The sequence below is a fragment of the Podarcis gaigeae genome, assembly GCF_964106915.1.
Source record: "Podarcis gaigeae genome assembly, chromosome: 3".
In the NCBI taxonomy this organism is placed as follows: domain Eukaryota; kingdom Metazoa; phylum Chordata; class Lepidosauria; order Squamata; family Lacertidae; genus Podarcis; species Podarcis gaigeae.
In genome coordinates this window covers 47,316,941-47,331,344 of record NC_139680.1, presented here as the reverse complement: position 1 = coordinate 47,331,344, position 14,404 = coordinate 47,316,941, and the positions used below count along the sequence as shown (strand labels likewise).

At 39.6% G+C, this 14,404-nt stretch overlaps 1 protein-coding gene across 1 annotated transcript in view; it reads left to right on the top strand.

Annotated features, from left to right (window-relative positions):
* The window catches only part of ASCC3 (activating signal cointegrator 1 complex subunit 3), a 214,471-nt gene that overhangs the window by 29,312 nt on the left and 170,755 nt on the right, over positions 1–14,404 (top strand). Inside the window, exons 7-8 of the mRNA XM_083731023.1 lie at positions 616–757; positions 2,868–2,993. Coding sequence (XP_083587149.1) covers positions 616–757; positions 2,868–2,993 — 268 coding nt within the window. The remainder of the gene's footprint in view (positions 1–615; positions 758–2,867; positions 2,994–14,404) is intronic.

The following is a 14,404-nucleotide window of genomic DNA, read 5'->3' as shown; positions in this document are numbered from 1 at the left end:
TGTTCTTGGGAACTATTGTGCCTTTGTCTGATATACCAGGAGTGAATCACCCATCGGCATGGAATGCTGGCTGATGGGGGCAGGGGCAGGAACAAAAAACAAGAGGGGAAATGGAATGGTGTATCCTGCAGGAGGGCAAAAATGGCTGCTAGTCCTACCTACTGTAACATTTTGTTTCAGGTCACACTTGTTCTCTTTTGAATATTTATTTTGAAGCTGAATTTGCTTGGTGGGAGGAAGGTTCCATGTGAATTCGCCTAAGCAGTCAGCTTTGGGTGTTAGTCTCCTTTGTAGAAAGCTGAATTTAATTGAAACTTCAAGCTGTATACCTACTTAAAAAGAAAAAGAAAAGATGGAAAACCAGTAGATAATTTTAAAAAACCACTCCCAAACAGGTTGTGAAAAGTTATTCTATATTGATATGTTTACTGAATTAAAAAGCAACTGAGAGAAATTTCATAGTTCCTGTGTGTTTCAATAGGAGGTTCATTCATTTTATACTACAGGTTTGCTCAAGTAAAAGGTATTTCTAACAACTGTAATACACGTAAATGTTTTGCTGAGTTTGCATGATATAACCTCTTGATTATAATGTGGTTTATTTTGTGATTACAGAGAACAAGCGCTTTTGAACGCCCGCACAGCGCCAGTGCTGGGCAGACAGCGAGACACAGAATTTGAAAAAATTCATTACCCTCACGTTTACGACTCTCAAGCTGAAGCTAGGAGAACCTCAGCATTTATTGGAGGATCAAAGGTATGCTTTGGGTGTTTGTTTCTAAATTCTGCATTTGAGGGAGTATGAAACTTGTTTAAAACCATTTGTATATTAAAAAGAAACACATTTTCCACTCAAAGGAGGCAATAATTTGTCTTCACGTTGATTTAATAATATTTCCCCCTATTCAATGAACACTTGCATGTTTGGTAATCTTGGTGACAGCCAGAAGTCACTTATTCCAGAGAGATCCTGCTGAATTCATTGCCATTAGTTCCACTAAAGTGGTTTTGAGGTCTTGGCAGCCTCTGCCATACTCAGCTGTTTTTCTTGGAATATTGAAAGTGGAACAATCCTCTTAAGGACTATTGGTGGGATTATATATACAATGGACCACCCAGCAGTTAAAGACATTGCTACAAGCTTTCACATTATGGTTGTGAATTAAAGTTGTTCCTGAGTGGAGCTGGTTTTGGTGGCTCTCAGGTTACAGCATTTCAAGTCTTTCCCAGCTGAAACAGTGCAGAATGCATTTGTCCTCCAAATCCAGCCTTTGGATTTAGAGCTCCATGTTAATTAGAAACAAGCGCTGTTCTGTAGCTCCTAGCCATGGGTAAGAGATCGGGCAAGTGTCCCATGCTCGCACTTTCTCTCCTTTGATTTCGCATGTGATTTCATGCCATACCATCTGTGTTTCAATATAGGTGTGATTGGCTTTTAGGTAGAGTTTGAAAACACATCTGCAAACCTTGCTTAAAGGGTTGGTAGAGAAATTTTGTTGGCCGTGAAATTTTCTTGGCATTACAATGGGGGGCAGGGGAAAAGTTGTGGGGGGAGGAGAGAGAAGGATATGAGGCAGTGTGAAACCTACAGCATGCCTCCAAATGTGGTTTGAAAGAGAGAGAGAGAGAGAGAGAGAGAGAGAGAGAGAGAGAGAGAGACAGAACACAAAACAGCTCAAGAGCAGCCCAGCTGGATCAGATCAGTGGCCCATGTATCCCAGCATCCTGTTATCGCAGGATCTGAGCACAACAGTTCGCTTCGCACATGCGATATCCAGCAACTGACATTCAGAGGCGTAGAGCATCAGCCAATAGTGATGGAACAAAACCATCATGGTTAGTAAGCAGTGGTAGCCTTTTCCTTCCCGAATTCCTCTTTCAGCACCATCTAAGAGAAGATACTATGAAACAGGACATGCAGGTGATCTATGACTTTGTGCTTTGAAATAGACTTCTCTGTAAATAAATAAGCCCGTGGCAATATTTTTAAAGTAGTGGTCAGATTAATGAAAGATGCTTACTGATTCTGTACCTTTTCCTTTGTGGCACAGAACATGTCCACCAGTAGCTTGAATTAAGTAATATGAAATTTTTGTAGTTCAAGCTCTTTTCCTAATAGAATTAATAAATCTGGTTAGCTTAACTGGTCACTACCACCCAAAATGCAAGCGTTTAAAACATGTATTGCAACTGCTTTGAAGGTGTGTGGTTTTTTACAATCAAGCGGTATATACATTTCATGAAATAAACAGCAAGAAACAAAATACCTTGCGGATGCACATTTTTTGTAATCATCAGTATGACTTTCTCCAAACCACTTACTCAGTTTCTGGGCTGCTTACACATTTTTTGCCGCTTGGAAAATAACTTCACTTTGTATTTCTACATTCCAAGAGGATATCTTTAATCAAGATTAAATCAAATTATAAGCAGAAGCCTTTCTCTGGAATTAATATAATTGAAGTAATGAAATAAATAACAGCATACAGATTCAATTTTACCATGATTTCCATAAAGATTTAATTGATGTTCTATATACATTTTTGATCTCTCTCTTTCCTCTAGAAGGCTTACTTTGAAACCTTCATGTAAAACTGGGTTGTTGTTGTTGTTTATTTGTAAAACCGCCAAATAATCCCCTAAAGCTCACTAAAATCTGTAGTGGAGATGGGACTGATTTCCCCCCATGGAACTTATTTTGCTTAGTTTTTGCTACTTTGTGCTTTTTGATGCTAGCTGTGTTATTTCCGGACTCTGTTCAAACTGATTTTTACCTGTTTGTGGAAGGGAATCAAAACATTATTTATTCAGCTAATTATTTTTAAGTTGTTTCCCCCCCTTTCTTTTCTCCTGCTTAATTTTCACAGATGCTTCTGCCAGAGGGTATTGAGAGAGAAAATAACAAAATGTATGAAGAAGTAAAGATCCCTCACACCGAACCGATGCCTATTGGTTTGGAGGAAAAACCAGTTTACATTAATGATTTGGATGAGGTGAGGAAAACTTAACTTTTGTGGTGTGCTATGGAACATGTATACAAACTTTTCTTCCATTGTATCAGTATATAATCAGGCGTGTTTGAAAGAAAAAGATAAATTCAGTTTTTGTGTGGTTCAATATTGATATCAGGTTGGATCAAGGATTGTTTTGGATAAGCTGCACGTCACTGAGCACCCCACCCCATTCCACCCCCATTCCCCACCCCACATCTCTCGCTGTCAGCACTCAACAGTGGATTTTTTGCAGGCACAGAAGGTTGCAGTGGGGCCGAAAGGGCAAGAAGGCCCCATTGTGCAAGCCCAACTTTCTTTGAACTTCTCTTGATTCAAGCCATAGTGTTCTCACATGTTCTAACACTTTACAGCATGGCATAAGTAGAAAAAAGACAAATGCTTGCTTTTATTGGGTGGGGTGGCAAAGGCGGTAGAAGATCAAATCCAAGATCACTCTGGTCAGTGACCGAAATAAATCAATTCATTCATTCAAGATGGAAGAAACAGGAAGAGAATATAGTAATTATTTATAGACCGTAATTTTGTTATCTTTAGTTGAAAACTTGATAATGTAATCTGCCTTAACCCTCTGTCAATACATAATCTTTAATCAGTCTGGATGCGGGTGTCTGTGTGTCAAATGCATGCTACAAAAACCAGAAAATCAAATTATTTCAAGGGTAGGTAATAAGCATGACATAATGTGCAAGTTAAAGAATTATGCCTTCATTGAGAATTTTCTTTTTTCCAGCAATGCACCATAGTTGCAAATAAGAAATTTGGGTTGGCAATACCCCACAATGTAAAGTATAAAGGACTACAAAAACATACATAAAATAGGTATGATGAAAAAGGCAGGTTTTTCACAAGGAGGTTTTAACTGGAGGTGGGGGCACAGAGATTAATTTTGTTTGTAAAAAGGCTTTGTAAACCTGTGGGATACTGTTGACCCCTGATACTGTTGGTCGAGATATTAAGGGATTTGTCTGTTGGGAAAATAAACAGTTTCCCCTCTGTGCTCCTTTGCTGCAAGAAATGGCAATAAGAGGTTCTGGTTTAAGTATTTGTAGACATGAATTAACTAGCAAGCTACATTTTGGACAGTTTCTTTGACACCTAGCACCTTATGTGTATAGTTTTTGAGTTTCTTTTTTCATTTCACTAGTACTAAAACTAGTGAAGAATAAATCTAGCTGTAAGAATAAATCTAGATTTTCCTCAAGATTTGGGATGGTGAGGCTGGATTGCTACATGGTAATTTATGGTGGGATGTTGAGAACATGAAGTTATGAAGTGAGCCACAGAAAAGTATAATATTGGGGGGGGGGTGTACATTTGAACTCCAGCTGTTTGTGAGACACTACAAGCTAGTCTTAAGAGGCAGAGATGTAACCAAGACAACCACTGGACAGGAATTTAAATCCTTTTCTCTCTGATTCAGGTCATACACTTCTTTTTTTCTACATACCTCTCTTCTTATTGCACTAATTATGCAATAATACAGAATGTTTGATGTGGACTCTTTCTAGCATTAGCTTTTGGGCATCATCCAGCAAATGTTTAGCACTTTGGGCTCTCTGATTTCACTTAGAAAAGCACAAGTGCTTAATTTTGGTTACACAATGCCCAGTAGGTGGTAAAAGGACATCTGTCAACCGGTTTTCAATAGATTCCAATGGCAGATGGAAAGCTGAAATGATATGCCATAAGCCTTCAGAGCTAAAGGAGGTACATTATTGTACTTGTGACCTTTCCCTCTATGCTTCTCCCAACATTTTTATCCAGTGGAACATAGTCATGTAAGCTGCTTGGTAGAAGTTGAGCTGGGATTTTTAGTACCCATTGCAGGATTTCATACTTTGGCAGAGTGCATCTCTTTTTTGAAAATTACATGTGATTTTGAAGTATTAGCATCATAGTAATTAAAAGGATGACCTTCACACATTTTGCTTAAAACGCAAAGGGTCCCTAGAAATATGCATGCGGTTGGATAACAGTTGATCTATAATGTTTTGAAACTTGAGGCTTCCAGTCCAGCCTGCCTTGAAGGCAGTCCCCACGACAGTGGGGGATCAGCAGACTAAAAAGAAAAATGGTTCAGTTTGCTAAACTTTCCCATATAACATGCTTACTTTATGCATCCCTGAAATGTGTGCTTTTAAGGTATTAAAATCTTGCTGCTTACTTGGGACAAAGAGAAGTTTTTTCTTTTCCTTTGCTGACCAAGTGAATGGTGGCCTGCCCTTCCTTCCTCAGGTAATTTATGCTGCTTTTACAGGCCTAGTATTTGCCAGCCTGACAAAGCAGTGCAAAGCCCATGCTGCTGTTTCTCTAACATTTTGCCAGAGCATACTGCTGATATAATAATAATAATAATAATAATAATAATAATAATAATAATAATAATAATTTATACATACATACCCCACCCATCTGGCTGGGCTTCCCCAGCCACTCTGGGCGGCTTCCAACAAAATATTAAAATACAATTGTCCATCAAACATTAAAAGCTTCTCTAAATAGGGCTGCCTTCAGATGTCTTCTAAAAGTCTGGTAGTTATTTTTCTCTTTGACATCTGGTGGGAGGGTGTTCCACAGGGAGGGCGCCACTACCGAGAAGGCCCTCTGCCTGGTTCCCTGTAACTTAGCTTCTCGCAGTGAGGGAACCGCCAGAAGGCCCTCGGTGCTGGACCTCAGTGTCTGGGTAGAACGATGGGGGTGGAGACGCTCCTTCAGATATACTGGACCGAGGCCATTTAGGGCTTTAAAGGTCAGCACCAACACTTTGAAATGTGCTCGGAAACGTACTGGGATATGAAAGAAAGAGGTACTGTCAAGACTAGTCCTATTTCCTGTTGGGTAGGATAGCCAAGACTGGCTGTGTGGTAGTCTTTCTTAGCCTAATGCAAAGGTTTGCAGTGGTTTATCCTGGACTGGCCAAACTGCTGTGATGCTATTATGCCTTCCGCTATGCTCTTTCTTCCTCAAAAACAGAACGCTGTTGTGGTGCAAGCAAGGAGCCGGCAGGCAGAGGGTGATGTGTAGCATTGGAATGGGAGTTGTGTAGGCCAGCGTATTGAAACTATTTACAGGGCTGCGATACAAGGTTAAACCTGTTCTCTTCACCACTCTTCTAAGGTTAAAGAAAGGCTTACCTAACACATCCATGTTGCTGATGAATGGCTCTACTGTTACCTAAAGTGGATGGCTGTGATAGGATTTATTTCCTTGTTTCATGTCATTTCCATTTTCTTTCACTTGCTGTAATTAATCGATGGCCTAAATATAAAAAAGTACATATTTTTCTTTGCATAATGGTTAGGAATGATTACAAAATCAATACCCTCATTTTCTTTCCGTAATGTTTTCTTGCTTTTATGGTTTTAGTTAATAAGCAGGGCTGGTTGAAGGCAGACATATTAATGTATAAATTTTACTTTTGACGTCACCCTTCAGGATGTTTTGACTGTTTCTTAGGTTCCCTTGAAGAATGAGGTCAATCATTATTGTTTTTTAGATATTTCATGAAAGCTTGACAGTAACTGATGTCTTTTGAAGAATATTGTTGCTGTGTGTGCAGCCATAACAACATTCTGTAGCAAAACAAGCAGGAGGGGATAGGAGTGAGAGTGTACATTTCTTCTACCACTATTTTAATAACCTGGAAATCCTTACTATTGGGAGTAACCAGTGCTCTGTCTGTCTGGTATTGGAAGAAATCCATTGGCATAACAGGGCAAGGAGGCAAGCTTTGATTCCCCTGCCTCCTGCATACCTCCACATCCCCTGAAAACTGTTCTGATGACAAAAGGAGCGCTGTTTGAAAGGTGCATATCGTGCACTAGAGAAGTTCCTGAGATAACTGAACACTCACTTTTTGGTATGGCAGGACTACTTGATTTTGAAAATGCAGAACAAGATATTGTTTGAGGAGGGTAACGGGAAGGATGGGGTGTATTTATATATAGCAGTCATTTATATAACCATGCACATTATTAAGAAGTGAAAATTTTAAAATGCTATTTATGCGTCTTTTAAGAGCTGTCCAGATAGCATAAAATCCAGCATTAATGACCTTCATTTTTGCTCAGATATTCTGATGTAATATAGTAATTTATCTTCTTCCTCTTTTGAAGTCGTGCTATTTTTTCCTTCTGCCTAGACGTATTGGGGCCACATATCTGAAATGTTTATAAAAGCGAGTTTTGAAAATAGTTGGTAGGCATTATTCTTAGGCTGATTATCTTCTGGCACGAACTTCCCAGGCATTTGGTTGCTAGCAAGTTGTTTGGCTGCAGCTAGCTGGGCTTTATCAGGCAGGTGGTTTCAATACTGGGTGAGACCCTATCACAGGACCACTTGCATTTATTTAGCAGGGGCTTACAGAGCCACTCTCCCCAGGATGGCTTCAGCTGCATGAAACCTTGAGCCACGCTGAGGGCCTATGCTTGCTCATTAATGCAAGATATGCCCAAGCCTTTTGCTCACACATACAGCCCATTCAGACCTCCTTATGGTGGTGAGCTGCAATTTCAACAAGGAAATCTACATCATAACCAAGGTTTCCCATTTAGTCTTAACTGGATAATTATACTTGTCAGTTTCAGTACAAGCCAGGAACTTAAACCAACTTCAAACCATGGCTTAAGAACTGGGCCAGTTGCATTTTCTAGCCCAGTCCAATATCCAGAATCCTGTGCTGATCAGTATGGGAGAAGTGAAGGGGTAAAGTTGGATTCAGGCACCTCCATTCCTTCCAAAGAGGGTTTCAGCATTCAAAAAACAAAAAAAATTGCTTATATAGACTGATGCATTTTGTTGGAATGGATACAGTATCACTGTCTACAAGAATCATATACATTTGTATAGCAAGATGCACTTTATTAGAACAGTGCAATGAAAGAACAGTGAGTAGGGAGTACATATTAACCAACAATACATCTTGAAAAAAGTTAGTGTAGAAAATAGATGTTAAGTGTTGCTTCCTGTGGAGTATTTCCTAATGTGTTTATCTTTTTTTTAAAAAGAAAAAATTGTTTAATATGCTTTTAAAATTTTTAAAACATACCTATAAAATCAGGGATTGGTGATGAAGGGACATGGCCATAAGACTCATGGGTATTGATTTTAATCACGGTATTAATTACCAAGTAGAAAGCTTCTATTTGCATTATTGATTGTAATCAATGCTCTCTATTTGTACATCACTATTCCATGGTTTATTGTCCATTTGAATATGGCTCCCTCGCTCTCTTAGCTGTTCCTGTGTTAGTGTAACAAAAGGTGTCATTACAAACAAGTAAAAATAAACATTTAGTTTGAAACTTTTCAGCTCAGAATGCATTGTAGCTCATCAAGCCTTGAGCTGGTCCAGAGACAAAATTGGACACAGAATATGTATCATGTAAACCAATGGGAAACTAGGGTGCTAGCTGGAGCGTCTCAAGCCATGCTGTAGCTGAAATGTATGTGGGAAATAGGGAGAGTTCTGGATTGAAGTGGTAATGGTGGTGAATTGCTAATAGTCTGAAGGGTTGGGCTTATGCAGGGGTGAAGAACATGTGGCTTCAGATGTTGCTGCAGTACAACTCTTTCCCCTATCATTGGCCAAACTGGCTGGGACTGATGGAAGCTGGAGTCCAATGAAAGAGTGCCCCTGATCAGAGGGTGAAATCCATGTTAATAAATGGAGGTACCCAGGACCAGCCCCAGAGATGCTCAAAATCACTGGACATAAATGTATTTTACCACCAGTAAATGAGGAATAAATATTCAGAATTCTTGGGACTCAAATATAGCTGTTAAAGCAAATGTCATGGAATTGCTCAAGTCAGTCCAATGTGTTTTGCTCAACTCCCAGTGTATCTTTGCTCCTCTTGTTCCTCATTCTACAACCTTCTTACTTGTTTCCTAGAACAGGAACATAGAAGCTGCCTTATACTGAGTCATACTCTTGATCCACCTAGTTCAGTATTGTCCACATTGAGCATGGGGAACCTGTGGCCTTCCATATGTGGCTGGATTTCAATTCCCGTCTGACCCAGCTAGCATGGCCAGTGGTCAGGAATGATGGGAACTGTAGGCGAACAACATATAGAGGGCCACAGGTTCTCCAACCCAGCTCCACACTGACCAGCAGTGGCTCTCCAAAGTTTTAGACAGGGATCTTTTCTATCCCTACCTGAAAATGGCAGGAATTTAGTCAGGGATGTTTTGCATACTAAGGCTGTACTTCAGATTATAGCCATACATTTTCACCTTCACAAATTATATTTAATTTTGATTTTTAATTTGTTCTAGCTAAGAACAAAAATCCACACCTCATTTTTGTTCACGTTGAAAACAAGAACAGGAAAATGTTTGGTGAAATTAAAATGTACAGAGTTTTTCTCAGTTTTTCTAAAAGCAAGCGTTGTGTAACTTCTACTTCAGGAAACATGAAGTTTCTGCTTTGTTCCCTTATAATTACTAGGAAACAACTAGTGTTTGAACACTGTTATTAACTGGAGTTAAGATTTCTGTGTAGCACGCTTGATGAAAGTTATACAAACAGTAGAAGAAGAAGAAGAAGAAGAAGAGTTTGGATTTGATATCCCGCCTTTCACTCCCCTTCAGGAGTCTCAAAGCGGCTAACATTCTCCTTTCCCTTCCTCCCCCACAACAAACACTCTGTGAGGTGAGTTGGGCTGAGAGACTTCAGAGAAGTGTGATTAGCCCAAGGTGACCCAGCAGCTGCATGTGGAGGAGCAGAGACGCAAACCCAGTTCCCCAGATTACGAGTCTACCGCTCTTAACCACTACACCACACTGGCTCTCAACATTCTTAATTATTTTAAAGGTTTACATATTAAAAGTATGTTTTTTATAACAATAATGAACTGCCATCTTGTTGTTTCAGTCTTAGACATTAAGAACATATACATAATGTGCCCTAAAAAATTATAGATGATAATTATTAGGAAAACTATTCTTTTCCAGAACAGGCTGTAACGTCTGATAATATTTTAGGTACTTGGAGAATTTGCCTGTTAGAATGTTTCAAAGTATAAAACACACTTAAAATAGAAACGATGTTTACAGAGTTTACAGAGGAATTTTATGGGTGTTTTTCTGTGGGGGGAAACAGGGGGGAATCTCTTTGGGGAGCTATCACATGTTGCTAAGCCCTATCAGCACATAGCAGCCAGGATGAGAGGTGGGAGACTTTATTTTTTTACCTTTTTGAGGGGGTGCGTCTTCTTCCATTGCAGTCAACTGAAAGAAATTAACTACACCACCTCCAGGACTGGCGTAGGTAGGGCCATTTTGGGGGATATGTCTGTGGAATGGAGTTAGGATTCTGTGGGTCCTCAGCCAACTCCAAGATGTGCTTGTGGAGTTTTCCATAGGTATACCAGATGGTCTCCCAGCCTTCTGTAGCAGATTCTGGTGAAGTGGTACTGTCAGGGGAAGAAAGGGGAAGTTCAATTTGTGCAAACAGAAGCCCATGTTTTAATTTGGATGCCACAGCTTGATATCATCTATGACAGGGGTTGTCAACCTTTTTGATGTAGTGGGCACATTTCAGATTTTCAGAGTACAATGGGTTACAGTTACAAAATGGCTTCCAAGGGGGTTTGACATAGAACAAAATGGGTGTCAGGGGGACATGGCAGGACACAAAATTAGAGAAGGTACTGTCATGATGAAGCTTGTCCATATTTGTATTCCTATGTTCTTTGCCTGAAAGTAAATAGCTTGCATCAATATGAGATGTGCCTTTTACCAAGTCTCCACCCCCCAATTTTCCTTCTGTGTAAACTAATGTAATGGTACCAATTTTGTCAAATTATCAGCTTTAATACATTTTTGCTTTAATTTTGGCACAGAAGGTGATCTGCTTTGGGGCTGTGAGATTGAAATTAGGATACAAACAAACAAACAAAAAGGTAACCATGTCAACCCATAAGGGGGGGATGACCAAATTACACATTAGGTAATATCGTTATCAGACCAACCAAAACGTCACAAAACATTGTGCAGGTTTTCAAGTTTTTAAGGCAAAAAAAGTTTTCTTTGCTTGAATTTTCTCTCATGTTCTACCTTAAGATGCTTACAAAATACACACATATATGGCTTGAGGAACAGCCTTTTCTTTATGCCCGCCACCTTATATTTTTTATTATTTAACCTGATGAAGAGCTATTGGGATCCTGAACAGTTACACATAATTAGTTGCTTACTCTAGCTTGCTATTGCATGAGATAAAAAACAAGAAAAAAATAAGTGCACTCTAAAAAGTAGATGCTCGCGACATTTCTGTTTTCCCCCCCAGAAGAAAGTTCTTTCCATTCTCTGTTGCCTCACTCCTACTTGACGGGTTAACGTTTATTATCTCTGTCAGCTATAATTACCCTTTAAAGTAGCGTGTGTTAGTTCTTCCCCTTTTTGTTAAATAGATATTGTAGCACCAAGCTTGAAGGAGGTGGTTTATCTCCCATCATAAGGGAACAAGCAAGTTAAATATGTACTCTGAAAATCATTATTCAGTACATGTGGAAATCTCTAAAGTGATAAGATTGTTAAGAGCTTTAATCGTGACTCATGCCTGAACAGCTGGAAGCTGTGCCATTAGTTAGTGCCTGTAGAGAAGGAAATTTCACTCACGGTCTTTCTCCTCAACCATTTTATTTCGCAGTAAATACACATTTGTTGAGCACACCTTCCAGCAGTTTGTGCTTCTGTTGCTGTGAAATCATCTTTTCCAATAACTTAAAGTGCAGTAGGGTGAACCAGGTGCTCTTCTAGAGAGCACATTTGTTTTCTAATGTGACTGCAAGGCTGAGTGGAATATGGTTGGATGAGCATATTGGGCACCTGTTGAATATCTCTGTAGTTTAGTTATGGTTGACACAGAGTTAATCCCTGTGCATTCTCATGTTGTTAATTTCAAGCTGTTCAAAAGTAGGGAATACCAGCAAAGTTACCTCCTGCGACAGTGACCGGGCATTTTGTTGAATGGGTTGTTGAGCTTTTATCTCCTCCCACCCCAATGTAGCTTTAAACATTGTTTGAAAGCTGTGCACTCCACCTTGTTTAATAGCTCTCTTGACTCATGAGAGTCTGTAATTTATTACTTTTAAACAGTTAAATTAAGAGATATAAAAGGGGGGAATAGTTAAAACAGCATGTAAAATAGCAGGCAGGCTAAAACAGTGCTAAAAACAGGCTCCAAATAAATTTACAGTGTTCCTCGGTTAAAAGGCCTGGGTTTTCACCTTGTGTCAACAACTCATAACGGGGTATTGTATAATCTAGATGTCTTGACAGGGAAGGCCCAATGGTCATTCTCTTTACCTTGCTAGGTTGGGAAGAGTTTTTCCTGATGAGCCAACTAGTTCATATAGGAACAGGAAGTTCTAGAAGTATTCAGATCTGAAGTAAAATGATTATCCCCTATAAAGTGGAGGGAGAGCTCATGAAGCTGTTTTAGAATTGGTGAGCATTGTTCTAAATTTCTGGTTGGTTAGGAGCCTAGTTGCTGAGTGTTGGACCAATTGAAGCTTCTGACATGTCTTCAAAGGCAGTCTTAATCTACAGTGCATTGTAGTTTATTCTGAATGTTGCCCAAACACAGGTGACAGCGGTGTTCAACATCTTCACTGTCTACTTTGTGCATGGGATGAAGTACAGTGGTACTTTGGGTTACAAACACTTCGGATTACAGACCCCGCTAACCCTGAAGTAGTAAGAACTTTCCCTCAGGGTTAAGAACTTTCCCTCAGGATGAGAACAGAAATCGCATGGTGGTGGCACAGCGACGGTAGCAAGAGGCCCCATTAGCTAAAGTGGTACCTCAGGTTAAGAACGGACCTCTGGAACAAATTAAGTTTGTAACCAGAGGTACCACTGTAGACAAATGGTGAATGAAAGCTCATGCCTCTGTAACTTGGTTAACTAAGGTACCACAGCGTTCTTTATTTTGTTCCCAAACGAAAGTAAATTTTGTTTAGTGGGGAAACATGAATACAGCAACATGCAAAAATAAAAGCAGTGGCCCAGTTTGCATTTCCCAGTAAACTATAGGTTAAAACAAAACTTGTTTGATGTGAATGAAGAGTGGAACCCCCAGGGCGCTGGTCCCACACTCTTGCTGTGCCTGTGATGAAACATGCCAGAATCTGAACCTGAACTTGTGGTTTGTTTCATGTGTCCTGTCATGTATTCATCTGTAGTTTATGAGCTTAAAGGAAGAGTTGTACTAATCCCCCAGTTCTTTGTTGCTGGTTTGTTTTTGCAATCCAAGTGCTTGGTTATGGTGTAAATCTAAGGAAGAAGAGAGACACGGATGCTGAGAGAAGCCTTTGGTCATGTCTTGTCACAGTGGCAACCGTGGGTGGGTGAATTTTTAAATTTGTTTGCATGGCCAAACATAGTCTTGCATTTGTTCTTTATATTCCAGTTTTAATTTGCCATCTTCACTCTGTACTCCACTTGATTTTTCTAACAAGTGGGTGTTGTTGCTTGTTGCAGTGGCACAGAGGAGAAACTAGGGTAGATCACTATTTTTGTAACACAAACAGCAGAACTGTTTTCATCTACAATAACAGGACCTGACAATGTTGGCTGTAGGCATAAGATTAGCTGGCAGGTGGCTAATTGGCTTTTCCTGTGTCCTGTCATGATCCAGAAGTGCAACTGCTCACCAGCCGAGCCTTTTCATCGAAAATGTGATGTTATGTTGCTGCCAGAATCAACAGTGGAATGAAGGAAATAAGCAGCTATTGGACACTTCATGGCTGACATTAAGGTCCCACAGAACCTTGTTCAAAGGAAATATGTATCGGACAACAGGGCTTTTGAGTTGGTTAATATATTATCAAATCCTCTCAATTATGTTATTTACTGTAGCAGACCCAGGTTTCAATTGCTTCTTAGCTGCGGAATTCTGGAATAGGTGGATATTGTTGTGGTCCAGCAAAGAAATTTTTAGCTATTAGCAAATTTTGAACAATAGATTGGCTCTGGATTTTTTCAGAACATTTCAGCAGATCAACGGATGGTAAAAACAAATGCAACTCTGAGTAGAGGAACAATAAACTCCACAAACAGACGAGCTCCTTGCATTCTGTGACCTCCAGGGATGTAAGATTTAAACCCAATGCCTTTGAGGCACAAACCTAACGTACCACCACAGGTTAGCTGGCAACTAGGTATCAGTGAGATATTGTTCTATTCACTCCTTTGTATTTCATATTCAAAGTGTGACTTGAAGGGACAAATACAAGCTGGGATAAAATATCTTACAACCATCATAAATCATCTTCCCAAAACCTATTTTAATAAGTGGATGTTACACAGGAATCTAGAATTCTGCTGCTAAACCTTTTAAAAGAGTCAACTCATAAGAACTGGCAGCATCATACCCATTA